General features: G+C 30.9%; 2 protein-coding genes across 2 annotated transcripts in view; one reads left to right on the top strand and one right to left on the bottom strand.

Annotated features, from left to right (window-relative positions):
* The window catches only part of LOC145286072 (cullin-5-like), a 45,286-nt gene extending 41,839 nt beyond the window's left edge, over positions 1-3,447 (bottom strand). Inside the window, exon 1 of the mRNA XM_080134744.1 lies at positions 3,310-3,447. Coding sequence (XP_079990870.1) covers positions 3,310-3,324 — 15 coding nt within the window. The 5' untranslated portion in view covers positions 3,325-3,447. The remainder of the gene's footprint in view (positions 1-3,309) is intronic.
* LOC145286073 (prefoldin subunit 3-like) lies at positions 3,305-26,021 on the top strand. Its single transcript, XM_080134745.1, has 6 exons — positions 3,305-3,441; positions 7,930-8,057; positions 15,801-15,867; positions 19,352-19,450; positions 22,089-22,227; positions 25,721-26,021. Exons 1-6 carry the CDS (start codon positions 3,379-3,381, stop codon positions 25,783-25,785), a joined length of 561 nt encoding a protein of 186 aa, XP_079990871.1. The 5' UTR covers positions 3,305-3,378; the 3' UTR covers positions 25,786-26,021.
* Positions 26,022-27,265: the final 1,244 nt, after the last annotated feature.

The following is a 27,265-nucleotide window of genomic DNA, read 5'->3' as shown; positions in this document are numbered from 1 at the left end:
AAAACCAGGGTAACATTTAATACAGAGTAAAATTTACTAGAAAAAAAAAAAAAAAGACTCCAGGATGAAAATACTGTTGGTTGGTACAATGCAACTCTTTATTTTTTTTCATGGATTATCGATTGGACACTGATCTCCCATATCAAAAATTTCAATATTTGATAAGCCCCCCCCCCCTCCCCATTGGAACCACTTGACGAGAATACACAACACTCCTTTATAAAAATTTTTTTTCATTTATTAATATAAGGGCAACGATATTATCCAATGTATTCTGTATTATTTTCCCTAGTCATGTTTGTTTTCACGCATATGCATGCAAAAACTGAATATACATGCATGCAAAAACAAACATGGTGACCAGTGAAAGCAATGCAGAATACATTGGACAATATCATTGCCCTGGTATTCATAAATAAAATCTCCTTTATATAATAGGAGTGCGAGTGTTCTTGTCAAGTGGTTCCAACATGAGGGAAACTGAGCACCCTTTACAAATATTGACATTTTTGTGTTTGAAGGCTATATCAATGCGGTTTGTAGGAAACACTGGACACACGTTAACATAAAAGAATGACAATATTAGAGATTTACAATTATATTACATTTATTTGCTAACATAATATCGTATACGATAATAGATGTTGCTGTCCCTAATTTTCAAGAGTATCCTCGGGGGGGGGGGGAATAAAAAGATAGCTTCGCCTAACAGTTATATACATCTTTTTATCCCCACCCCCAAAGAGATAATACTCTTGAAAATTACGGACATCAACACCTACCCTCTTATATAACACATTGTGTTGGCAAATGAACGTAATTGAAAATTTCTAAGCTTGTCATTCTTTCATATGGCAACTCGTGTACAGTACTGTTTGGGTTTGTACACACAGATTCGAAAAAGTTGTCAAAAAAACAAATATATAACAAATAAATGTTATCAAAGGCAAGATAAGTTACTTTTCTACCTAACTGGATATATTTTTCGTGTTTTTATTCAATGTAACATGTTTATTCAGCTCGAAAAGCATAGTGTTTACCGATCTATTGGAAAATTCAAAATGGCGCCCGACACTCTTTAACACGGTAAGTTCAGGAAAAGATGTTATAAAAAATAAACTAGACAAAATACTGTTAGAAATTCGCTCATTATATGTTACCGTGACATAAGTTGACATATATTCGGTGTTTTTTAATAGTATTTTGTCTAGTTTATTATTTATAACACCTTTTCCCATACTTACCATGTTAAAGAGAGTGTCGGGCGCCATTTTGAATTTTCCAATACATCGGTAAACACTGCATGTTTTTCGAGTTGAATAAACATGTTACATTGAATAAAAACAAAAAAATGTATCCAGTTTAGTAGAAAAGTAATTTATCTTGCCTTTGATAATATTTATTTGTTATATATTTGTTTATTGACAACTTTTTCGAATCTATGTGTAAATACAAACCCGCGAGACCTTTTGCCAAAGAAAATCTGGAAAAAGTGGAAATTGTGGAGTAATAAATTTTACCCCCCCCCCCCCAAAAAAAAATGTTTTAAGTGTTTTAAAAATGTTTGGAACTTATAACCCCCCCCCCACTCTCCACCGCCACCAAACATGAAGAAAATGCTTACGATTACATGTCTCGTTGACCACTACGTGACCAAGTAGTGGGTACTCATTTTACGTTGAATTTATACAGGAAAGTGATCCCACTGTAAACTATCAGTATTATTTTTAAAAATCTCTTTCATATCTTTAAAAGGCCATTGCAACGTATTAGAAAGAAAAAAAAAATTTTTTTTTTTTTTTGGTAACTAAACTACGCTGGGTTAGGTTGTGTAAAGAAAAAAAAATAGGGTGGAGGATAAACGAATACTATTCACTACATAGCCAGAGAGGAGAGGAGATTGCAGGAGTACTATGAGAATATTAAAACAAAAACAAATTATATCAACTTAGTATTTATGCAAGATACGGACCGTACTATTTTTTAGAATGATTTTCGAGTAAATTTCAATTTGAGGAATTTGTTTAAATTGTTAAGTGAAAGTACAGAATTACAAACGACTCTCATAGCAAGAATGGGTTTTTAAATCGTTTTAGCACGGTCCATATTCTGCACAAGTGCAGGTAACATTTAATACAGAGTAAAATTTACTAGAAAAAAGAAAAAAAGACTCCAGGATGAAAATACTGTTGGTTGGTACAACGAAAATGAGAATCCATTATTCGTGGAAAAAACTCAATCGAATAAAATTAAGGACTTTTCTTCGATACTAGGGGGAAAAAATACTTAAAGTCTTATTCTATGACTAAAAACATCCAAACTTTTTCCACAATTCCACCTTTGTCCCGAAATAAGCTTCTCACATTTACCACCGGCATTTTATTAGTCATGCCTGGGAACTCAACATAAAATCGATCGATTTAGATGCTATGCAATAAACAGTAATGAATCTGAGTATATGCGTGTGTGTGTGTGTGTGTGTGTATATAATTTACATATTTCAAAATAAGATTTGAGAAACAAGACATTAAAAGTGTATTTTTTAAGACTTAGACTATGTGAAAATGTTAAATGAGTGTGCAGTAAATAAGGAGAATATATAAACAGTTAAGTTATATTTTAAAGCAGCAGATGAATAATAAAAGGCTGTGTACAATAACACAAAAGTGGTCAGCGAGCGTTTCTTTTGTTTATGATTGGACGTACTCTGCTATCATTAAAAAAAAAAAAAAAAAAAAAGGGGGTGAGACAAGATGGAACTAAATGGACGCAAGAGAAAGGAGAAAATTAATTCCACCTTTAAGAATTGGAATTATGGAATAAATAAGCGGTGAACCCGAACCCCTCTCTTTGTGGCCACGGTTTTTAGAGTTAGAAGGTAAAACAGAGTATTGAGTTGAACTATTATCCGTGAAATATACAATTAAAAGGGAATTACTCAGATTGTCAGTTAACATTAATAAAGGTTTGGTTTTAGAAAAAGAAAAGAGAAATGACATCAGAAAATGTATGAATATTATATTGCAATAAGGTAGAATAGGGAGACATTAGTTTGTGTTTTCGGTTTTATTTTTAGTTCGGCAACAAAATAGCGAAAGCGTTTTATTAACTCCCGTATCAACCCGTTTAGGACATAAAGCTATGCAGTTTCTTGCAATTTTAAAAGAGCTAAATTTACTCACTGAAGTTTGAATAAAGTGACCAAAAGACGGAGAAAATGCTGATTGTGCATAGATAATTAAAACATTTGTAATTCGTGTTGTAATAAAACGAGAGATGATGTGAAGTAGGGATAAAAAAAAATCTCACCTTTAGCATCGCCATGTTTGGATTCTCGCGCCGGAGAATCTCGCGAGAGTTTTAAACCAATCTGAGAAGATGGCGACCGACGAGATGGAGCAAACTCGAAACCACAGCGGTATTCCACAAGCAGATTTTGTTGTAAGCCTCTATCTTTTATACACTTGCTATAATTAACAACCTTTTTAAGCCCATTTTCAATTCGACTCTTCTCAGTAATTATTTTATTCTAATATAAAATAACAGCTTAGACAATATCTCTTCCCTCAGAAAGACTTGCAAGGAAGGTAGAGTTCATTTTATAATAAATTGTACTTAAAAAGACCCCCCCCCCCTTCACTTTTCTACTCTTACTTTTTTCCTCTCTTTTTATTTATTTTATTTTTTTTTAATAAATATAAACGCATAATTTTCTTCTATGTAGTCTCTGCTATATTATTTTGCATTTCAAACAAAATTCTTTTCACGGTTGATTTTAAAAAGAGATTTTAATAAGATTTTAATTTTTGGAGTCAATTCGACTCCACACACTACTAGTTGAATATAAAATGTCTTTCTAGTTTAATTAAATCTTATTTCACATCATCAATTAGTTAATTTATATTTAATCTAGACTAATTATTCTAGGATGGATACCAATCAGTATTTTTATTTATTTATTTTAATTTATCTTTTTAAGATCAATGCATCCTCCTCCTCACACACTTTTGAGACATGCTGGCTGTTTTTTTTTTTTTTTTGTAACCAACATTCGTAATTAATTACAATAAAAACAATTATTCTTCCGTTTCCTAACAAATAAATAGTTTTTCTAATTGAATTTTGTGATACATATCAAAAGATGACAATAGCAATAATTTGTTAAATTATTTTTACAAATTGATGAATGAATGGATCATCGTATTGGATAATGATATTTAGTATTTATCAAAAATCTATTTGTTAATTATTCGAAATACAATCAATGAATCAAATTTAAAAATATAATTTTTTTTACGAGAGAGGCTTGGGTTTTATAGGACGCGTTGATTCGCCCAAATATTAGATAAAAATCGATTTTTTTTTTAATTCGAAATTTTTTGTCCCGAAAAAAATTCTGAATCATTTTTTTTAACGCATAGCATGTTTACTTGTCACGGCAATTTTTTATTCGAAAATCTGTTAACTTAAATTATTGACTAGTATATTTAAACTCCTTCATTTTAAAAAAAAAAATTTTTTTTTTAAATTTGTAAAATTCCGCTAAAACTTTGGTACTTTTACAAATACGGACAGTGCTAATTTTAGATAGGATTGTCAAGTTAAATCAATTTTTACGGTCTATTTTGTTTATTAAATTGCTGGATGGAAGTACAGAATATTTAACAAAGCCCACTCCCACTCCTCATATTAAGATTAGGTTTTAAATATTATTTCAGCACAATCCATATTTTTTTGTACTAATAAATCTTTTTCTTTTTGTATAAAAAGAATGTTCCAAATTTTTGTAAAACAATTGTTTTTGTGCAATAAAATTTTAGAACACTAACTGTAAATATTTGATAAATTTTATAGAATCGCTCCCGTCCCAAATCGTCTTTTTTTTTTTTTTTTTTTTTTTGTGCGACACTTCTCTTTTTTAACCTTACCACTTAATCTAAATCCTGGTAGACGCATTCCCAATGTAACTTAGGGTTAGTGGTGGGTGCGGTTAAGGGAGGACTTTTGGAGCTCTCTGCTTGCAGATGGTTAGTTACTTAGTCCATCCATGAGGATGACGACGTTTTCATCATTAAAAAAAATTTTTTTTTTTTTTTAATTGATTCTATGACTCCATTGATGACTGTTAAGCCTAATGCGTGATCTGCACTGTTTTGCACAAATAGAACACAGGGAGACAGGATTTGGGATGATGAGTGACTGCCGCTTGTCAGTGTCTCTGTGTGACGCTCCGTAGCTGCTCAATCATGCTTGTTGTTGAAGAAGGCCATCCCAATATCACATGTGGAGCGCAAAGTGTTTCTGTCCGCTGCCAAAGTCTCCAAAAGATTGAAGGGAATATTGCAGCGCTTGAAGGTGAGCTTGATGTAGTCTTTGTAGTGTTTCTTTGGACAGCTGACGTTTCGTCGTCCGTGAGCGAGCTGACCAAAGAGAACACTTCGAGGTAGTCTGTTTGAGGGCATCCTGATGGCGTGGCTCAACCATCGAAGTTAACGACGGATAAGGAGTGACTCTAGAGGGGCAACAAGCCTTTCTGCAAATCTCTGAATGGGACACCTTGTGTCACCAATGGAGGCCGAGGATCTGCAGTAGTCATCTGATGTGAAATGACTCCAGCAGTGATGGCGATACGGAACCCATGCTGCGGAACCGTACAGGAGGGTGGGTATGACGACTGCGTTGTACACAGCAACTCTTGCATGGGTCCTGAGATTGCGGTTGGCAAACACTGTCGTCCAGGTGGTATGGTACTCAATTGTAAAAAGATCTTAAATCCACGGTTTACCTTTTCTTTCTTCAAATAGTTTTTCTTTTTAATTTTCATTTATCTAAAATCAACAAGAATGCAAAACACCAGACCTAAGTTGAAAATGATTAGATTATTACAAAGAAAGGGTCCACCATCCAGTAAAACAACTTTTTAAAATTCTGTGTATTGTGGTAATTGATATCATTTAATTGTAATATAATTATAACTTAAATCTAATGTTAAGGAGTTAAGCAATAACTAAAAAATGTTTTCTACTTCATTGATTTTAAATAAATGAAAATTAAAAAAATGTCTTACAAAGAACTAAACGCATTTGTCATTAAAATACATTAATTCAAATCAATCTAAAAAAAAAAAAAACACTAATTATTCTACAAGAAAATTTATATCATTAGAAAAAGGAAAGATTACATACTAATTTCACACATAAATAAAAAAACAAGCCTTCTACAGTTTGGTATATTTTATATGGTTTTATCTTGCATATATAGTTGGGATATTATCATAATTATTATTACTTTCAAATCAGGTGAACTTATTAAAATTTGGTTAATAATTATGGCAATATCATAAAACTTACAACACCCAACATAAAAACGTTATCTTATGAGATTTTGAAAGTTTGGATTTTTTTTTTTTTTTTTTTTTTCATTTTTCTTCCAGGGGTGGGACATCCAAGCAGATGTCTGAGATTTACCCCTATTTTAGTGAATTTAACCAAGAGATCTTTATAGGATTCTAGCCGTCCCTTTCAGTGCAAACGTTTGTATCCCACTTGCACTTTGTTCACCGGGTATACTTGCTAAGTACTTTTTAAAATTCTATTTCATAAGCCTAGTTGCTCCTATGATGATTGGTATAATTTAAACGTCTTTTAGTTTCCAATTTTGGTACACAGTGATTGGGTACACGGATCTCTATTATGGTCTCTTTTTTATTCGCTCTTTTCCAAATCACTAGATCTGATTTAACGGCTGCATTTTTGAGATATGTACCAGTAGCAATTACATAGTCATAGTGAATGGTGTAGGTGTCATTCCAAACTGTTCGCTCGGGTACATGTTCCCAGGATTTCTTACTGCACTCAACGTTTAGCTTCTTACATATCTTCCAATGAAGGTATTTGCAAACTCCATTATGACGATTTGTATAATAGCTATCTCTAAGTAAGACTTTGCAACTATAGATCAGGTGGCCCACATTCAACGTCAGTGTTGCAGAACCTGCATTTATTGTTATTGTTTAGACGACTCAAACTGATGTATCAAACTTTGATTCTGATTTGTTATTGGCACTATTTCATACTTTACTACAGTTTATTTTTATACATAATTGTGTTTGACAGTTGGTAATATGGAAACCTTCTTTTAATTATGACCGAAAAATCAGCAAGAGGAATAACATTATTAATTAATGAATTGTCTTCCTTACAACTAAATGTTTTTTTTTTCTGTATAAGTTTTAAAAATGTGCAAATACAAACTAAAATGACTTCACTGCATCCTGGGCAATGCCGGATAGATACAGCTAGTAAATACTAAATATGAATTTTTAAAAAGATCAGTGAAAAATTCTGACTTGTTCAAAAGTTTGGATTGTCTATATTTTCAACTGATAAAGAAATCTCAAAGAGAATTAATGGAAATTATATTATAAATATTTTATTTTTTATATTTGTAACAATTATATAAATTATTTTATAATTTTGATAGTCATACTATAATGAATATTGTGTGTTGCAAGATTTGTTTTGAAAATCATTATTTATATCAGCTTAAGTTTAAAGAAAATGAAAAATAGTTAACCTGTATTTTTGGTTTATATTTGATATTTTTATAATCATTAAAACTTTTGAAAGAATAGAATTCAGTAGTTGACCATATTATTTAATACTATCTTTTTCCCCATCTTGCCCGAGTGGAGATATATTGCTCAGAAAAAATAATTCAAAATGTAATCGTTTTAAGTTTTAAATAAAAGGGGGGGGGAATTTAGCGTTCTCTTATTTTAATTTTTCATTTCAATAAATAATCGATTTATCATAAATAAAAAATATTCAATGTGTGTGTATATATTATAAATCAAAGTTACATCTAAATGAAAACACAAACAAGATCTTGCTTGCTAGTTTTATTAATAGAGAGGTTTGATGTTTTTAGGAAGATGTGGATAGTTTCATGAAGAAAACTGAAAACAATGAATCTGCTGAAGCTGTCCTCAAAAGTTTTGACGAACAACATTGCAAATACAAATTTATGGACTATAACTTGAATACAAAGAAAGCAAGGTAAGTTGGTTTTTTTCTTTTTTCATTTCTGGTTACTTTCTTGAATAACAAGCAAAATCTTAAAGGGGAAATGTTGCATCATGCAACTGTGATTTATTTTCTGTATTTGTTGCTAATTAGAATTGGGTTATTCTTAGCCAGATTTTGCATCGTGCAATGCAAATTTTTAATACACTTGTGTTTTTAAACTCTTTAGATATATTTGAATCTTATGTGTGATATGAAAAGTGCACAGTTAATCAAATTGGTATTGTAAGAGTAAAATGATAGTTAAGGTTTGTATTTAGATTATTCTGACTACTGTTCTCATCTTCTGCAGTTTTCTTATAATGTTTCTGTTAGTGTAACCTCTAACCTTATTCAGGTGCATCTTGTTGAATTCTGTACAGAATTCCGAACAGAACCTTTTATTTCATCTATGAGGGTAGATTATTCTCATTCCATTAGCCATTAGAATTCTTATGTAATTTTTTATTTTATTCATAGTAGTGAGGATTGAACATTAAACCTTCAGAGAACTAACTTAGAACTGATTAATATTTAAGGATTGTATCTGATTATGGCTGACAGAACAAGAAAAATTTACCGTACATGGATTAAATAAAGTGTTTAGTTCAGAATTCTGTATAGATTCTAAAGTTTGACATTTAATGTTAAAAAGAAGGTTGGATGTTAGATTGACTGAAACGTGAGAATTACATCTAAGAGGAGAACATTAGTCTGAATATTACAAATTATCAATCTTCATCCCAATGGGTTTGTTGTTTCATAATGATTACGTGGCTTCTTGATCAAAATAAAGGATAGTTAAAGATGGGTACATAAAAATAAGTTATGCTAATAGGAGTTTTCTCTCTGCCAGTTAGGATCATACATGACTGTTAACATAGCTTCCTTATTATTTGAGCTGATCCGTCGATGCTAAATTGTACTTTATTCCTGCTTTCTCTTATGGCACATTTCTTATCGGCCATCATCCAGTGAGACAATGTATTTCCAAATTCAATTTCACATATTCCTGGTGAGTTCTCTGCTATTTAATTGAAATCCATTGCTTTACTAGGTGTATCAGAAAGTGGCCATTAAAAATGAAGATCAGAACTTTAATAATTCAACTTAGTATTTTTCGAAGCTTATAACTACTTGAAAAATGTAATTCAAACCCTAATTTTTTTTTCAATTAAAGGAGCAAAAACCAAATTTTTAAAAAGTAACAGGTTTAATAGCAAATTATGCAATATTTGCTTTTTTAAAATGGTTTTCTTTAAAAAAATATTAAAAAAATCAACTTACTTTGACTTGCTTATAAATATATGTATATATATATATATATATATATATATATATATATATATATAAATGCCAAAAAATTACTTAAAAAAATATACTATTAAATGGGTAGTTCCATCCTTAATTGTTAAGAATTTATCCATATTGATATTTTAAATTCCATGTATTTTTTAAATAAAAGGATTTTTTATAGCAAGGGTCGTAGAAAATCGCATTTTCGCAACATGTTTTGCGTGAAGCTGCTTCGGCTAAAATGGAATTTATGAAATACGAGTGAGTCCAAGGGATATAAATAATGTCTTTTTTTTATTGCATGTGTTAACCAAATTAGTATTTTTCATCCTCCATATTAAAAAGGAAACGCACATTCACTTATAAGTTTTCCCCCTAGAACAAAAAATCCGCTTCGTCAATTTTTTTTTTTTTTTTATGAAATACACGAGTTTTGATTGATATATTTTAATAATTCTTTATCGACTAAATTTTTTTTTTTTTAAATATCTAAAAAAAGAAAACATTCAATGAAATAGAAATATTTGCCGTCAGCGTCTGGTATTTACTTGACGATGTAAGCATAACATGAGCTTTCATTTAAAAAAAAAGGTTTTACACTTTGGACTTTACAGGTAAATTTTCAAAAACTATCCTTTTTTTTTTTTTTTTTTAAATTAGAATATTTTCTTTATTGATCTTTTATCTTCAATTTGTGATATATAAAACTTTGGCACATAAATTAATTATTAAAATTTTAATAGACATTTCAAAATGGGGGGGGGGTGAATTTGAAAAAAAAACGTTTCTCTAAAATATTATATTTAGTTTATTGGAAAGAGCATAAAATTTCACATTGACCCTGAAAATATCATAAAAATTGAACCAATAGAAAAATTTTGATAGATTTTTAAAGTTTAAAAATTGAAAAATATTTAACTGGTAAACTTCTATTGATTTTATTACGTAAACAAATGGCTGCCTGAAGGCACGCCGGCATTTTGTAAACACTGTTTTTTAAAAAATAAAAAAATAATATTTCTATTATTTTTTAAACAACTTTAATAGTTTATTTTGGAAGTATATTCCATACAGAAAATAAACAACCCACTTTAAGAAATTACGAGTTTTTATATTTTATTCACAGTTTTCTGTTAGGGATGTCAAAATTTCCTCCAAATTTCTGATACACCTATTGCTTCACCCCTCGCCCCATTTAAAAAAAAAAATTTTTGTGTGTCGATTGTAATCCTTTGTGTAGATGACAGTCTGTTTTCTTTGAAACTGAAAACTGTAATTTTGGAACAAGGGTGGGTGAGTTATACATTGCTAGGACTTAAACATTAATAATTTTTTAGAAACTAATATAGACAGGATCGAGGTGGGGGGTAATGGTTTTAGCTGTTTCATCAAAGAAAGCATTTCGGTATCTTTTCCTTCCAATTCAATAATTGTTTTTCCAAAATTAAGCAAAAAAAAAAAAAAAAACAATCTGAAAAATTGATCTTTCAGCTTATTAATAAATTAGATTAATTTATATGTAAATTTTACTATTTTTTTTTAAATGTAATTATTTTGGAATTTTCCTCAATTCTAGGCCCCATATTTATTATTAGTCTGATTATTTTCAGTCACAAAGTCAACTCCCACATAACTAATCAGAGTGTATGTGCATGTAATGAAGTCAAGAATTTTAGCACATTAGGCTGAAACGTGTTTTTTTTATATTAGTTTTATCTGCAAAATTTGAATTATTTTCACATTTTGTTCTTCTAAAGCCTTGAAATTATACATTTACTTAAGGAGGATAAAAAACCTTTAAGTGTTAACTGTCTTTATACCTGTAATTTAAATTTTTGCAAATGTTTTTGGGTGTTTTTAATACGAGTAATATTATTTATTTGCTGGAGAATAAGAAAAAGGAAGAAAAATCATTTTTTTTAATAGTAACAATATTATCTGTTGCTATATGCTGAGGAAGAAAAAGAAGCAACATCATTTTAATAGTATTAATATTATCTACTGGAAAGTAGGAAGCAAACTGATGAAAGACTGTTTCTGAATATTTTTAAATGGAGATTGATAATTTGTTTTATTTGGATTATTCATCGTGAGTGTTATTTTTCACAATGACACTCCAAATACAATTGCAATTATCAATTACCCAGTTATGATAGAACAAGAACATGTTACCCCCATGGTTTAAATAAACGATTCCATTTGAATTTCGTGCAGATTCTTGAGTTTGACAGAAAGATAAGTTCGACAAGATATACCCGAAGAAGATTGGAGGTTGTATCAACCAAAATGTGGAAATAACACTCGAGAATGGCATTATGAATAATCCAACTAATATGAATGATCAGAAACTGTTAAACATTTTTTTTTAATAGATACAGTTAGAGATATGAGCGAGATTGTTTTATTCGAAATAAGACTACACATTAATTGTTCCATTTTTTTTTTTACCTCCTTTTTAACTCCTTTTTTTTTTAACAAATCGTTTACACTTTAATATTATATATGATGTTGGTTACTTCTTTATTTTTTTTTTATTTAAAGACAAAAAGAAAGAAACCCGATGAAAGTAAAGGTTGTGCAAGGTTGGCTAGGTACAGTTAGTATACTATGTAGTTGTAGCCTTGCTTTCTTTGCCTATGTGTGCAATTGAAAACATGAAAATCAAACAACTTGTCTTCAGGAAAATGTTATGAGGAATCCAATACTTGAATACATTTTTTATTTGGGGTTTTTACATTAATATTGTGGGGTTTTTGTTTGTGCCACACATCTATAAATAACACTGATAACTTTTTATTTTTTTACTAAAGTTAAACAAATTAAAGAAAAAACAATATCAATGGTAAGATACGGTCCAGGTCAGTGAACAAGAATAAACGACTTCTCATTCATTCCCATGCCGAGTGTTACTTACAAATATTTATTTGTAGTACTTGGTAAAAGGTGAAAATGTTTTATTTTTTTAATCTAATGAAAAAAAAGATATTATGCAAAAAAAAATATATGAATATCATTTGTTACATTTAAAATAGTAATAAAGAATTTTGAACGACAGTTTTACACAGAATATCTTATGTTTAAAAACCGACAGTTTAAATGCTTCAGAAACGATTTAAAATAAAAAAGTTATTTTCTGTAAGAAGTTGTTTGCATGATGTTTTTTATCAAATGGAAAAAAATGATTTGATATATCTGAAATATTTTCAGAAAGGTTTTATTTTTTATCTAGTATCAATTTTTGGATCTGTAAATGCATATATTGGTTTAAGTTAACAAAACAAAAACCTATGACTTCAATGGATGCCATTATTTGTTCAGCACTGCTGAACTTTAGCAGTAAATATTTTTATCTTGTAGACTGCATCGATTTCATGTTTTTTCATTGAAACATAAGTAATGAAAAATAATGAAATGGAAATGTGTGTGTGTGCGTGTGTGTGTGTATATATATATATATATATATATATATATATATATATATATATAGGGGAGTTAATAGGAATAAGATCGATTCTTGAAGAGGAGATATGTCGGGATAATGCAGAGCTCAACAAATTGCTTTGGAGCTTATATAGCTTATCAATAAAAAAAATGACAATATAAAAATATATACTAATGCAGAGAGATTGTGATATAGAAGGAATATAGCTTTATTCTTTCTATATCACAGACATCACTGCACAATTATTTCACTCCTAATGTATTATATCTAGATGTTGCATCTCTATTATGTTACCTGGCATCTTCTCTCCTCTTCTGATGAGAAGCATTAGGCTTCAAAATAATATGGTATAAAGGGCTTTACTTATCCTACACCTCTAATTGATGTATCATCTCTATTGAATAAACAAATAAATCTATATACATTTGCATATATTTTTATATTGTTGTTTTTTTATTTTATTGATACTCTATAATTAAGTAATAATTATTCTTTTATACCTACAGACACTAGTGTTTCATGCTCATGCAATCATTAGTGTTGGATGACAATTCCTGCCAGTTGTGAGATTCGGGAGATATATATATATATATATAAGGCAAACCTGTAATTTCTTTAACAGTGGGTGACTAAGTAAATGAATGACAAAAGGAAGAGCGGGTTCTTAAAAAACTGATGTCTTGTACTTTGTCATTGTGAACTCAATACTAATAAGGTTTTTTAGCAGTAAATGTTTTTAATCAGTTTATAATTGAAATCAATGGTATATTTAGAAAAAATTATATAAACTTGGCATTAAGTAAACGGAAAAATGAAACACTCCTATGTTTCATATGAACATAGAAATAATATATAAGAACCGTGAATATATTTACAAAGTTTGTGCTTTAAAAAAAGAAAATGTTGAGTCAGTTTTGTTATTTCTATTCTAATCTCAGAAAGATGCCGTTTTTGTATTATTTATAATTAGAAAACATAATTTTGTTATGTTTACTTTTATTTATCATTGAATCATAAGTCATTATAATGAAGTGATTGAATGCACTGTATAATACAAAAAATTGACTCTTAATTAAATTTCCTTACAGTGTATTGGACTACAGAGAGAAAAGTTGTGATTGAAAAAGGGTTATTTCCTCAACTTTTTTTTGACATTATTTTTTTATTTTTTTAAAATGCATACCAAGAATTTGTCTGACTGATGTAATAGATTTTGTCATTAAAGTTATTGTCAAATGTAAAAGCAATTTCTTGTCTATACTTTATAAAAATAGACTTTGTTCAATTCATAATATGTATCTCATCTTCAAATATGTTACAGCCTAGAAATCGATTGTATAATATGAGTATGAATTAGGTTTATAAAAATATACAAAAAACTAGAGAAAAAATGTTATGCAGGAGTTTTTTTTATATATACAAAATAGTAAAACAGTCTTTGAATAAATAAGAGAGGACAGTGACCTTCAAAAAATATAAAATTGTTAGAAAATGGCTTCTAGTAAATGGAGTACATGCAGAGAATAAGTGGATGAAAATTATTATGGTTGATAATGATGCTAATCTTGCAAACCAATTAACTATGATTTACAAAGAGATCTTCAAAACCCACATAGTCAACAACCTATCATCAGCATTCTAAACTAAAATAGTTGAAAGCTAAATGAGAATCAAGCTATTATCAGTAGGGTTGATCGATACAGCAATTTTTGTTTTGTATCAATTTCATTTTTTTCTAATATTCGTAGTTTCTAGTTTAATTTTTTTATTTAGTATCTTTATTTCTAAGGAAGTCATTCTCTTATGTGAACAGTGACTAGTTATTTCATGTCTTCTTCAGTTTTGTTACTATTTCAATAAGGGGGTGATCATCTTTGTGGCTCTCGTTCTATTATTTAATGAGTTAGATGTGAAAATCAAATTTCTATTACTTATTTTCGACAATTAACTCTTGAGTAACCATGATGAAATTCTTCAACCCTCTTTATTTTAATAATGTTTTTTTGTATATGTGGGATGGGGGTGTTCATACCTAAACAACGATATTCATTGATGAGATGTTCATATTTTGAAGTAAATTAATGACGTTAAGAGACATCAAGATTAAGAGGAAAAATATTTGGAACAAATTTCGTTAGCTACACTTTCACTTCTATTGTACTCCATAATCTCCATATTTTCCGTGCATGACAGGGATACTGGTTACTCCAGCCTGAATCCTGCAAGTAGGATTTTGGATAATTTCAAGTGATGTGTTGGCTTAGATGCCTCGTGTCTAACCTCACCCAGACTAGATTAAATCTTTATGATTCAATATTTTTAATTTGAAATTTAATTTCCTTTATGGGGTGCGTTTCTATGATTATGTCAAAAACGCCTATTTGCGATGCCTTCAAAAATCCTCCAACACCTTTTGCAAATTAGAAGTTCTATACATTATGAAAGGCATACTTGTACCTTATGATATGCTTAATAACTTCAATCGACAATGTTGAAACATTTTTTTCCCTTTCCAAAAATGTCCTCTGATTTTGTTTCCCTTTTGTATATATTATCTAATCTTTAGTGATTATATCAAATGAAATAAGGTTATTTGATATATTTCATTGTGTATACAAATGTTATTTAACTAATAAAGCATGAAAATGTTCTTTTTGTTTTTAATCTTTGGTAATTTTCTGGTCAACAATGTTGAACCAATTTTTATTGAAAATATATAGTTTGAAAGAAAGTTTTGTATATGTCGGGGTTTTTTTTTTTTTTTTTTTTCAAAGACACCATCATATCTAGTGTCAAACAAATTATATAATGGCATTTTGGAAAATGATACAGAAAATATATGAGGCATTTTTTCAAAATAATCAAGAGTACTAAAAAAATTAGATCTTTTTTTTTTCTCCCTACTTTTTGAATTTTTATGTTTAGTATCAAAATTCCATTCTTATTTATATGAAGTTTCAAGATTTTTTACCAAAAATGTGTTGATTTTCTTTTTCCAGATTGAAGACTCAAATTCCTGATATTAAAACTTGTTTAGATATTGTGAAACATTTACAATCTATAAAGGTAAGTCCACTGCATATGATTTTTTTTCTTTTTTGTCTGACAATGTTCATCAGGATGGACCTATGTTTTTTATCACTTTCTGATTGTTAATTTTACTTTTGTTTATCTTTTGGGATTAAAATGAGCAACATCTACAAAAAGTTAAGATTCATTGTTATTTACATCAATCAAACCAGGAGTGCTTAAAATACTACCCAAATTTGTTAAGGTTTCACTTTTTCAGAAATATCTAAAACTAGAAGGAGTATATGGAAGAAAAAATAGAAGAGTTAAAAGTTTTATGAATTATCAGTACATTTGAAAGAGAATTTGGCAATCTAACGTATTTATCAATCCAAGCAATTATCTGAAATGGAGAAAAACTACATTTAAAAAAAAAAAAAAAAAATTTCAGATATCTAAAAAAAAGAAGAAAAAAAAAATTATTGTTTTTGTCTTAAATCCACTAAAAGTTATGATCCATGATTCAATTATTTTTGACTCCAAAGAAATTATGCTTTGCTCTCAGGGAATTGAAAATATCCTCAGGTGAACAATTGCAACATATCTATAGTCATATTATGTAAAAATTCTTCTTTTATGTGAATGAGACTTTCAAAATACATAGAAGATGAATTGGTTATAGTCAACTAGCGTATGAGGGGCATGCAATAAGTAATGCCCCTGACCCACTTCCAGTTGTCTGATCTAGCTGAAATTTTGCATGTGCAATGATTTATATCTCTACGGGTTATGTAGCAAATTACAGCTCTGAACTAATTGTGGTTTCTGTTTTACAGGTGTTTGAACTGATTCAGGTGTGAAATGGAGCATGTTTAATGTCGAGCAATGATCCGGTTTTTGTATTTGAAAGGATGCACACCACAGGACTTTTGATGAAATGAAAGAAACTTATGGTGATAATGCCCCATCATATGAACTTGTAAAACGCTGGCATTGTGAATTCAAACATGGCCGGAAGTCTGTGGAAACAGCTCCCAGACCTGGTCGTTCCCCCCCCCCTCTGTCATTGATGAGACATCTGTCCGTAAAGTTGAGGCGGCTGCCATTTTGGAAGATCGGCACATTACTATTTGCCAAATAGCCAAAGATGTCAAGATTAGTACAGGGTCTGTGGAAACTATCATTTATGACCATTTGCATATGCATAAGGTGTCTACCAGATGGATTCCCAGGTAGCTCACACCATTCCAGAAGTGAGAACACGTCGAGTGCTCGAGGATGAATATGGAGATGTTCCATGAAGATGAGTCAAAGTTTTTCAAAAGTCTTATTACACAGGATGAAACCTGGGTCCATCACTATGATCCAGAGACCAAAGCCCAGTCAATGCAGTGGAAGCACTTGGACTCACCACCTCCAAAAAAGGCAAGGGTACAGCCCTCCGCTGGCAAGGTCATGCTCACAGTCTTCTGGGACCAGGACGGAGTAGTGATGACAGATTTCCTGGCAAAGGGTACCACAATTACAGGAGCCTATTATGCTTCACTTTTGAGGAAATTAAGAGAAGCTATCAAATTCAAGAGGCGGGGCAAGATCAGCAAAGGTGCCCTCTTCCTGCAGGACAATGCTCCGGTCCACAACTTGCATGTCGCCAGATCAGAAGCACGGGCGTGTGGTTATGAAATTCTCCCCATCCTTCCTACTCTCCTGACTTTGCACCCTCTGACTTTCACCTCTTCCCATCCATGAAGTTGCTTTTGGAAAGGAAAGCGTTTCCCAGATGATGCAGCCTTAATTTCTGAAGTCACGTCGTGGTTGGAGGACTAACCTGGGGTGTTCTACAAAAACGGTCTCCAGAGCTGCATCAAACGATGGGAGAAATGCATAACTCTGGGTGTTTCCTATGTAGAGAAAGACTAATAACTGTGCCAAGTTTCGTTGCTCTACTGCTATGGGAAGTGGGTCAGAGGCATTACTTATTGCACGCCCCTCGTACTTCTTAATTTCTGGCGTAGTGCTACGGAAAGTGATGACAAGGGAAATCAGTTCCTTCACTTTTATTATTCTTCAGTATTTCTATTGTGAAGTGATTTATTGAAATAAAATATCAGAAAATGACATAATTGAAAAGTTTACAATAAAATTAAGTCTTTATTTGCACAAAACAAAATTTAAAAAATAAGTTTTTATTTTATTTGAAATTTTATAAGATATTATGAAATTATAAAAATAAGTTCTTTGTTTTTAATTTTAAAAACAAAACCTTTTTTTTATCTATATAATAAATATATGTTTATGAAAAAATAAAATTATTGAAATCAAAATAACAAATATAAGCATGAGTGAAATAAGCGAAGGGACAGGTTTGCCTTGTCACCGCTTCTGATAGCACTACACTAGAAATTAGGAAGTATGTTAGCTAACTATAACCGATGAATTTTATTTAAAGGACAAATCATGCAACAGTAGACTGCAAACATCTCTAAGTGACTTTTAAACACTTGATGAACTAACTTTACATTGAATTCGGCTAAAAAATAAAAAATATGGTTGATCCTCGCCTTTCAGCAGTTATTCACATCATGTGGAAGACTAACACAATTTAAAAAGAAATGTTCTTTTTCAAATATGAATTTTTGGGGTTATACAAATTGCATGAGCAAATCATTGCAGCATTTTGTCATCTGTTGTTTTTTTTTTTTTTTTTTTTTTTCTTGAAAAAAAAATTTCTAATGGAAATATCATTGAAAATGATAAATGAATTTGCTCCAAATATAATCAAAACTTTTAGGAAAATTATGTTTTTTATGTTTGATACAACATTATGAATTGTGGAATCTTAATGAATCCTATTATGTTGAATTGATGGTATTTACAAGACATGAATAATACTACATACTGTACAACAAACATGTTACTTAATTGAATTACTCAACTTAAATTTAGGATGAAAAATGGTAGACATGACATAATTAACAAACTTGTAAGGGTTGGTAATGTGGGTTGTATTTAGATTGTTAATTTAAAAAAAAAAAAAAGATGGTAGAAGCCCGGCATGGACATTCAGAAATCTTCTGTTTTTATGGAATTTTAAAATGGATATCAATTAATAAATATTCTCCAAATTTCAGTTTTTTCCTTGGATCTTTTAAAACATTTTATGGATGATATAATGGACATAACCTTTAATTCAAAAATTTGAATGTATTAGACTTGTATTGAAATTCATCCATCATTAGACACCAACAAAGCAAGATTCCCTGAATTAAAATTTTTTAAGGCCTCTTAAATTTTAGGCATTCTCTAAATGCAATTACGATTCTAGAAATAATGTTTAGTATCATTATATTATTTAATTTTCATAAAAGGGACAATAAAAGTGGTGCAAAATTGTTCTGTCCAGAGAATTAAATTCATCCATCCTATATAACTATTCTTCTAGTTATTTATTAAAACTGCTTACTACAAATTATCACATAATTCAAATATATTTCTTTTTCCATGTTTTATTTACTTCTTACCAAATTTTTTTTTTTTCCAGGATTCCAAAGAATCATTTGAAACTCAATTTTTATTATCAGATTTACTCTATGCAAAGGCTAAAATTCCACCAACTGACAAAGTTTGCCTCTGGTTAGGAGTAAGTATCAAACCATTTAGTGTTTCTTTATAAGGCTGGTACATTCACTCTAGTTTATCCTCTGTATTGATTTTTTTTTTTCTATAAGCAATAAAATTAATACATTGATATAAATTAACTATTTCTCACTCAGTTAAAAATTTAATGGCCGGCAAAAATGTATATACATTAAACAGTTCATGCTTATGTGTATGTTATCACCTTTACATGCACTTTTTTTAATGTGATTGTCCGAATAGTAAAGATTAGCGATTTATGTTGCTAGTAAAATATACCAACTTCACTCATTTTAAAATGAATTATTCCAAAATCATTTAGAAAACAGAATATTTATTGTTTTAAAAACAATTGCATTGCTACAAATTTAAATAAAGAAGAAATCTGTTTTATTTATTTAAAGAAAACTTTACTAAACATGACAATTATTTTTACAGAAGAATAAAGAATCATTTTTTTCTTCATATTATTAACCCTGACAGATATTTAGTACTTCACTAGCTGGGCATACCAGGCTTTGCTGGGTTGTAAAATGTGTAAATATATTTTAATTCATGCAGATTTATGAGGTGCCTTAAATGAATTTCCAGACTTTTTCTGTTTGGGCACTTTTATTGATAGTACATACATGAAACTCTAGTCACCTTCAAAGTAATCTCCTCTGACTGCAATGCACTTGTACTATTTCAACAACTTCTGGAGGGCCCCATGGAAGTCCTCTTGTGTGAGCATGTCAATGACCCTGGTCACAGTCTCTTTCATTTACTTAATTGTCTCATAACGACAGCCTCTAAGGTTTTCCTTGGGTTACGGAATAACCATGCCACAAGGAGTAAAGTCTGGGCTATAGGGAGGGTGAGGAACTGTCTTGATCCTCATCTTAATCAAATAGTCTTCTTTTTTTTATCAAGGCCCAGAGGCCATTCGAGGTTAAGGGTTAAAGAGTGTACAATAGTAAAATTGGACAATATAGTAATTGTTAATAATGGAAATTCGGTAAATTTGTTAACTTAAGTGAAACGGCTCATCAAGAACTTGTTTACGTTGAACTTGAAGACAACCATATTGTAGTCAGCTGGAAAGCAGGAAAATGGAAATCAGTTCCACAGGCGTGCACTTCTAAGGAAGAAGCTTTGTTAATGGAATTCAAGTTTAGGTTTAGGCACAGATAAAGAGTGGGGGGAATTATTGATAGTGTTTTCAGCTAGACGAGTGTTTCTTGTGAAAGTTTGGTGAGGGTGGACCATAGATTGAAGCTCAGTCCAGCACTTGCCATGAAAATAACAATAAAACGGAGACAGGCTCGCAATGTCTCTTCTATGAGAAAGAGATTGCAGGGAAGAGAAAAGGACATCTCCTACGAGACTACGAAGTCTATTTTGAACTCTATCAAAGCAGGATAAGTCCTTTCTAGCAGCTCCTGCCCAGATGTGGCAACAGTACTCCATCCTTGGACATACCTGGATCTTATATAGATAGAGAATTGCATCAGCAGTGAGATATCTACTGGATCGATAGAAGGATCCCACCATTTTTCCAGCGGCCTTGGCAATGGATTTGATGTATGTGTTCCATTTCAGATCAGGAGTAAAGGTCAAGCCCAGAAGCTTGTCAAAACATGAGGCCTCCTCAAGACGTTCATTTCAATTGATGTCAGATGGGAATCAAAGCATTGATGATGTAAAGATAAAAGCTTGGTTTTAGATGCATTAAAAGTAACCAGCCATCTCTTTCCCCATTGTACCATGTGCTCAAGATCAGAGGAGAGAGAATCGGAGAGAACTTGGTTGTTTACGGTCTTAGATGTGCTACCATGGATGATAGTATCATCAGCATAAATGCCTATGAATAATCTAAGGATGTGATTTAGAAAATCATTAATGTAGATCAGGAAGAGAGTTGGACCCGAGATGGACTCATGAGGGACTGTGAGCTTCTAATTTCTGCCCATCAACCACTACTCTTATGAACCTATCAGAGAGAAATGAGTTAATAATTGAGAAGACATTTCCAGCTATACCGTAGCTGGAGATCTTGTGAAGTAAACCTTTATGCCATACTCTATCAACGGCCTTTGATATGTCAAGAGCAATTGTCCTAGAAAGGTAGCCTCCGTTGAGAGATTCGCTAATCCTATGAGATAACTGTAAGCACATCTGCTATAGATCTAGCAGAATGGAAACCATGGTTTATTTTATTTTATTCATTTTATTTTTTTGTTTTTCTATTGCTTTTCTTAAAATTGGTTCATTAGCTTTTCACAAAATTTTGCATTAAGTTATATAACCATAAAAGCATGAAACTGACTGAGCTACAAAACTCTGGGAAGCAAAAACCAATGATAGACGAATCAAGGTGTAAAAAAATAATGCGATAAAATGGTACTTTTATAATTTTATTATTCATGCTATTGAAATATGTTTTGATATGCTTTAAAATTATTTTCTAATATTTGTGAATATAAGTGAAATACAGAAGCAATCTTTTCAATGTTATTTTTTTTTTTTTTAATAATCTAACATTAATTTTTGTTTTAATAATCTAACATTAATTTTTGTTTTAATAATCTAACATTAATTTTTGTTTTAATAATCTAACATTAATTTTTGTTTTAATAATCTAACATTAATTTTTGTTTTAGGCTAATGTGATGCTGGAGTATTCACTGAACGATGCTCAAACTTTACTGGAAAAAAATCTCTCTATGGCTAATACTAGTTTAGTACAAGTCGAGGAAGATTTGGGATTTCTTCGAGATCAAACAACTACATTGGAAGTCAGTATCCTTTTGATAAAGATAAAAAGAAAAACCTGCAAAAAACTGGTATGGGCAGATTAATTCTAGAAACTTGTCTCTTTAGAAAAGCTTCTTTTAAGTGTTTAAATGACAAATCAACTCCACAGTAAACAAATATAAAGTTTAAATCCTTTCAATGGAGCTATTTGTATTAAAAAATTTTTTTTTTTCTTTATCAGCATTTATTTAAAGCATTATCTTTTGCTATGGTGGTACCAGTCCAAACAAATTGGTAATGAATCAATTTTTTTTTTTTGTTCACTCCAAACAAGGCATATTGTCACTTAGAATGTATGAGGCTACTATTTGCGATCGTGTCTAACAGGTGATTGTAGCGAGTTGACCAGCAAGATGTCTGTTTACATTACATTTAAACTTCTGCAGGTAAGTACAGTAAAGTCTAACAGTTTGAAAGGAAGAAACTTATTAGAGTAGAAGGCTTTCTGGCATCTAAGGACTTCAACAGTGAAGGACTTTGCTGCTTGTCAGGTTAATCGCGAGTATGTACATTGAGGGGGTCACAAGTGCTATGAGTTCATCAGAGCATATTCCATTAAAGTACTTATAAAAATAGACGCAAGGATGAAACATTGCAGCGATGGGACATAGGTTGAAGCTTTGCTGAGTCTACTACAGACTAAAGTTCTCATTCTAGGGTTTCTACTATTGCCTTGGATATGTGTACTTTCATTTTCTCTTCATGTCTATTATAGTGTGGTGTCATCAGCAAATATACTCATCTCGGACACAATTTTATCAGGGGCGTCATTTATGAATATCAAGAATAATAAAGGTTCAAGGATCAACCCTTAAAGTACACCTGCATTAATATTCTGTTGTTTAGATGTATGGCCATTGAGGACAACCTGGATTTTTCTCTTGTCTAGGAAGGATCTGATTGCGTATTCATCTAGAACTACCGTAGAATTTAATTTTTATGAGAATCCCGTTTATACCAGACCTCGTCAAAGGCTTTGGATATATCTATTACAATATCTGCAGTAGAACGGACTTGCCTAAATTCATACTGTTAGTCAGAAATTTAGCATTTACAAAATGGTTGAAACTATTAACTCCTCTCTCTTTCTCTCTCTCCACACACACATATATACATGAGTTTTTTGGGTTTTTTTAATTACAATTTAGCATTGATCAATATGCAATCTCTCAGTCATATTTTTATAAGATGTGTGATACCTTGTCCTCAGTCACCAACGACATGTAACAGTTTTGGTGACTATGTAAGATTGTCCATGTTATTTACCGGTCCTAAAAATGAAAAGTTGTTACAAAAAATATTATATAGCTTACAACTTATAGCAAGTGGAATGTCAACATTGCTATTAGGAAACTACATTATAGTTACAGCCAACTCCCTACCTTCATGTCAGGGGTGGGGCTGCTCACTTTGGTCATCAAGTTTGTTTTGTTGTTTTTTCTCAATCTGTTCTCAGCTAGTGACATAACTTTGCAATCGTTTTTAATATGTTGTTCAGTTGACATCAAAATAAAACCAATAGGGTTTACAATATAAATTTTAGTTTCAACTTTGCAATTATCAAAACATTCAAGTTCACATTTCGAATGCACCATCTGTGATGATTTACATCTCCTTACCATCGAGGTTATATATATACACTATCCTGCCTTTTCTGATCATTCCAGAGTAATTTCATCATAGTTATAGCAGAACTGCCTTCCATGGCTCCATACCATAACAGCTTTTTCAAAGTTGCTAGAAGTTTAAGATTGTAACATTAGAAACAAAATGTACAGCTGTTGATAGTATTGTTAATATATCATCTACTCATATGGGGTAAGTCATTTCTTTACAAACATGTTCTCTTATACAAATTATATGTAAATATCTTTGATTTATTGGTGGCTGAAGAGATATATATTAGTTGTTCAGAATTTTATTTAATCATGGTAAATATTCGTATAGTGGAAGAGATTAAACTTTTATAGAAGACTGAGATTTTTTTAATTGAATATTTGATGGCTAGAAGCAAAGTATAGTATCAGTTTTGATAGTACACTTCATATTTTTTTGTTCTTAGTGAGTGAAGGAGAAATCCTTCTAAACTGAGGTAATTTTTGTTCCAATTCAGTGCGATTTGAATATATTGTACCTAAAAGAATGGATTTTGTAAGGGAAAAATGAAACAAATAAATGATTCCCTGAGTTCAAATTAATGAATTCTACTGTTGGATAGTGAAGGTGGAGGCTGAGAGATGACAAATGCTCAGATTGATTAATCAAGCAGAATCAGAAGAGGGGAGAAGTGGGTATTTGAAATAGTTTATCAGTTGATATTTAGTGGTCATTGCATCTGGGTTTTCTATCCCAACAGTTTTCCCAAAAAGAAGAAAAGGTTAATGGAAAATTTGTGTGAATTTATGTGCAACTGTCTGATTAGAGAGATTCTTATTTGTACTGTCTTTTTTTTCTGTCCTCTTATTTCTGACATTTTCTGGCAATCTGTAATCTCAGTCTCCAAGCTTGGCAGTTTTGAGGATTGGTTTTATTCAAATTCCACTAAGATTTTTGTTGATGGTTTTCTCAAGTTACTCATCTTTTCTATGGTTTTCCACCTGAAGGTCTCTGCATTTTCCTATTTCAGATTTGCACCTTTCAGTGTTGCCAAACCAATATAGCTGACCAATGTTCAAGAGTTCATCAAGCTTTAATATATTCAGTCTCGTCAACAGGGTATCAAGGCTGATATGCAAGGTCTGATGCGTCTAGACTTTTCATATTCATCTAATCATGACTGTGTCATTATACTGAAGACTAGTGAGTAACAACTGGGCAGGGGTCCAACACTCAGCTCCATACGGCATCACACACATAACACCTCTGTTATATACTTTACACTTGGTAATGAGAGAAATATCTCACAATGTCAGGACTTGCAACTGTTTACAAAACTTACTTGCAGGATCAAATAAATGTTAGGTCTTTATTTATCTGAAGTCAATTTTCAACTACAAGGGTTTTAATTTTTTTTTAAGTAAATTGTTTTAGGCAAGGTAAGAAGCCACTTGATGTAAGGAGCTAAAAAAAACAACATTATTTCAAAGTCAAAGTAAGTCAATAATCAGTATTATATGGATAGATTTCAACCCAGAAAACAACAATTCTTCCCCCTTTGTCAGAAACTTCCCTCAAGACTAAAGGACAAAATAAGTGACGTGAGAGTTATGAAACTGACAAAAGTAAACCCAAGCTCTACTTTCTACTCTCTTTAAATTAATAGATTACAACATACACTTTAAATCCAGATAAAGCCACAAATTATTCAACACCACCACTAGAACAGGTCTTGAGATGAAATAAATTTTAGAGAAAAGTCATAAAACAAAACCAATGTTTTATATGTCATAATATCATGCCTTTGTTTTAATTCACCCAATATAAATATGTAAATGTTTTGTTTAAACCGTTTTCGATTTTCCTTGACTCCTTCTTTTAGATATGGCTCGAGTTTACAACTGGGATGTGAAACGTCGTCAAAGCAATAAGGAAACAAAGACTTAGAGTTTACCTTTGTAGAATATCTCTTCGTTTTTCTTGTCTTTTTCTGTTTTTTGAATAATTATTATTATTCTTTCTTCAGTTTAAAGATTTCCCTACATTCGTTGCTCTCCACTATTCTCCATTTTGTTTATTTGGATGAATAATGCAGCAAAGGATGACATTATGGGAACAGATTTGCTGTGTACAAAGATTCTGTAATAAAAGCATTTATAATTGATAAAGAATAATACTTGAAATTGTTCATGTTGTTGGTTTTCATTGCTACTTTTTTTTTTAGGTTTGACTTGGATTTTTGTTTTTTCCTTTTTGCTTTACACTTACAAGGCATATCACCACTGAAGTGTAAGAGGCAACCTGAGCAGAGAGTTGCGCAGCAAAATGTTTGTCCACATTGCATTAAAATTTCTGCATGTTGGAACAGTTGTAGAAGCAAGGAGGGGATTCCAAAGGTAAGCAGTCTGAGAAAAGATGCATTAGAATGAAAATCTTCTGCTATTTCGGTACTTTTACAGTGACAGAGTGGGATTTTTCTGCTTGAATGGGTCGGGTTATTTTTGCTGCAATAATACAAATGGAGTAAGTTTCTCAGAGCACAATCTGCAGAAACTACTTGTAAAACAAGCACAAAAATGCAACACTGCGACAGAAACTGAAGGACATAGGTTAGAAATTCTAGTGTTTCTTTATTGTTAGTCACAATTGAAATTTGCATTTCAAGCAAAAACCATTAATGTACTTAATAAGTATCCTCACTAAAAATTAGAAAAATATGATCAAACAAAAGATTAATTGCAGGTAAAAATCAATTTTATAAATTGCAGTTTTGTTGTATCATTTACTATTGAAGAGTACTTTGAAAACAGGGGAGGTAACTATAGTATTTGGGGGGGCAATTTTTATAAATGGTTTCTTTTTATTTAAATAAATTTTTCATTTTACTATCTAAGTTTTTAATATATATATTGGCGCTTCTACACTATTGAGACAAGATTTTGTAGTCGATAAATGGAGTGTTCAGATAAAAAACAATGGTTTCAACTGATTTTTTTGTCAATTCTAATAAATTACAATGGTAGCTTCCAAATTATTCAGTCAGAATTACCTGAATATTAATGAATTATTAAAAAAACAACTTTAATCGTGGGAGCAGGTGAAAAATCGCCACCATCTTGTCTAAATCTCCCTTTTGAACTCTCCTGTGTCTTATGGATGTTTTCTTCAAATTATATTTTTTAATAAATAATTTATACCTTATCGATTTTTGTAATTTTTGGATATAATCATCTTAAAAATACGAGGAATACGTAAATACCATTGTTTTCATGTAAAATTCAGTATTACGATTTCCGAAATTTTGTTCTGATAGGTTAGAAGCGTCTATATATTGGTTTATTTAAAATCTTTCGATTTTTACTTGGTTATATGATTTATCTCCCCTGCTTTAAGAGTATTTCACATTAATTCCACACTAGTCAATAGC

This window comes from Euprymna scolopes, chromosome 10, assembly GCF_053919585.1.
Source record: "Euprymna scolopes isolate OS-2025 chromosome 10, ASM5391958v1, whole genome shotgun sequence".
NCBI classification, from domain to species: domain Eukaryota; kingdom Metazoa; phylum Mollusca; class Cephalopoda; order Sepiida; family Sepiolidae; genus Euprymna; species Euprymna scolopes.
Note: the sequence above shows the minus strand (reverse complement) of the source record. Positions and strands in the feature narration are given on the sequence as shown.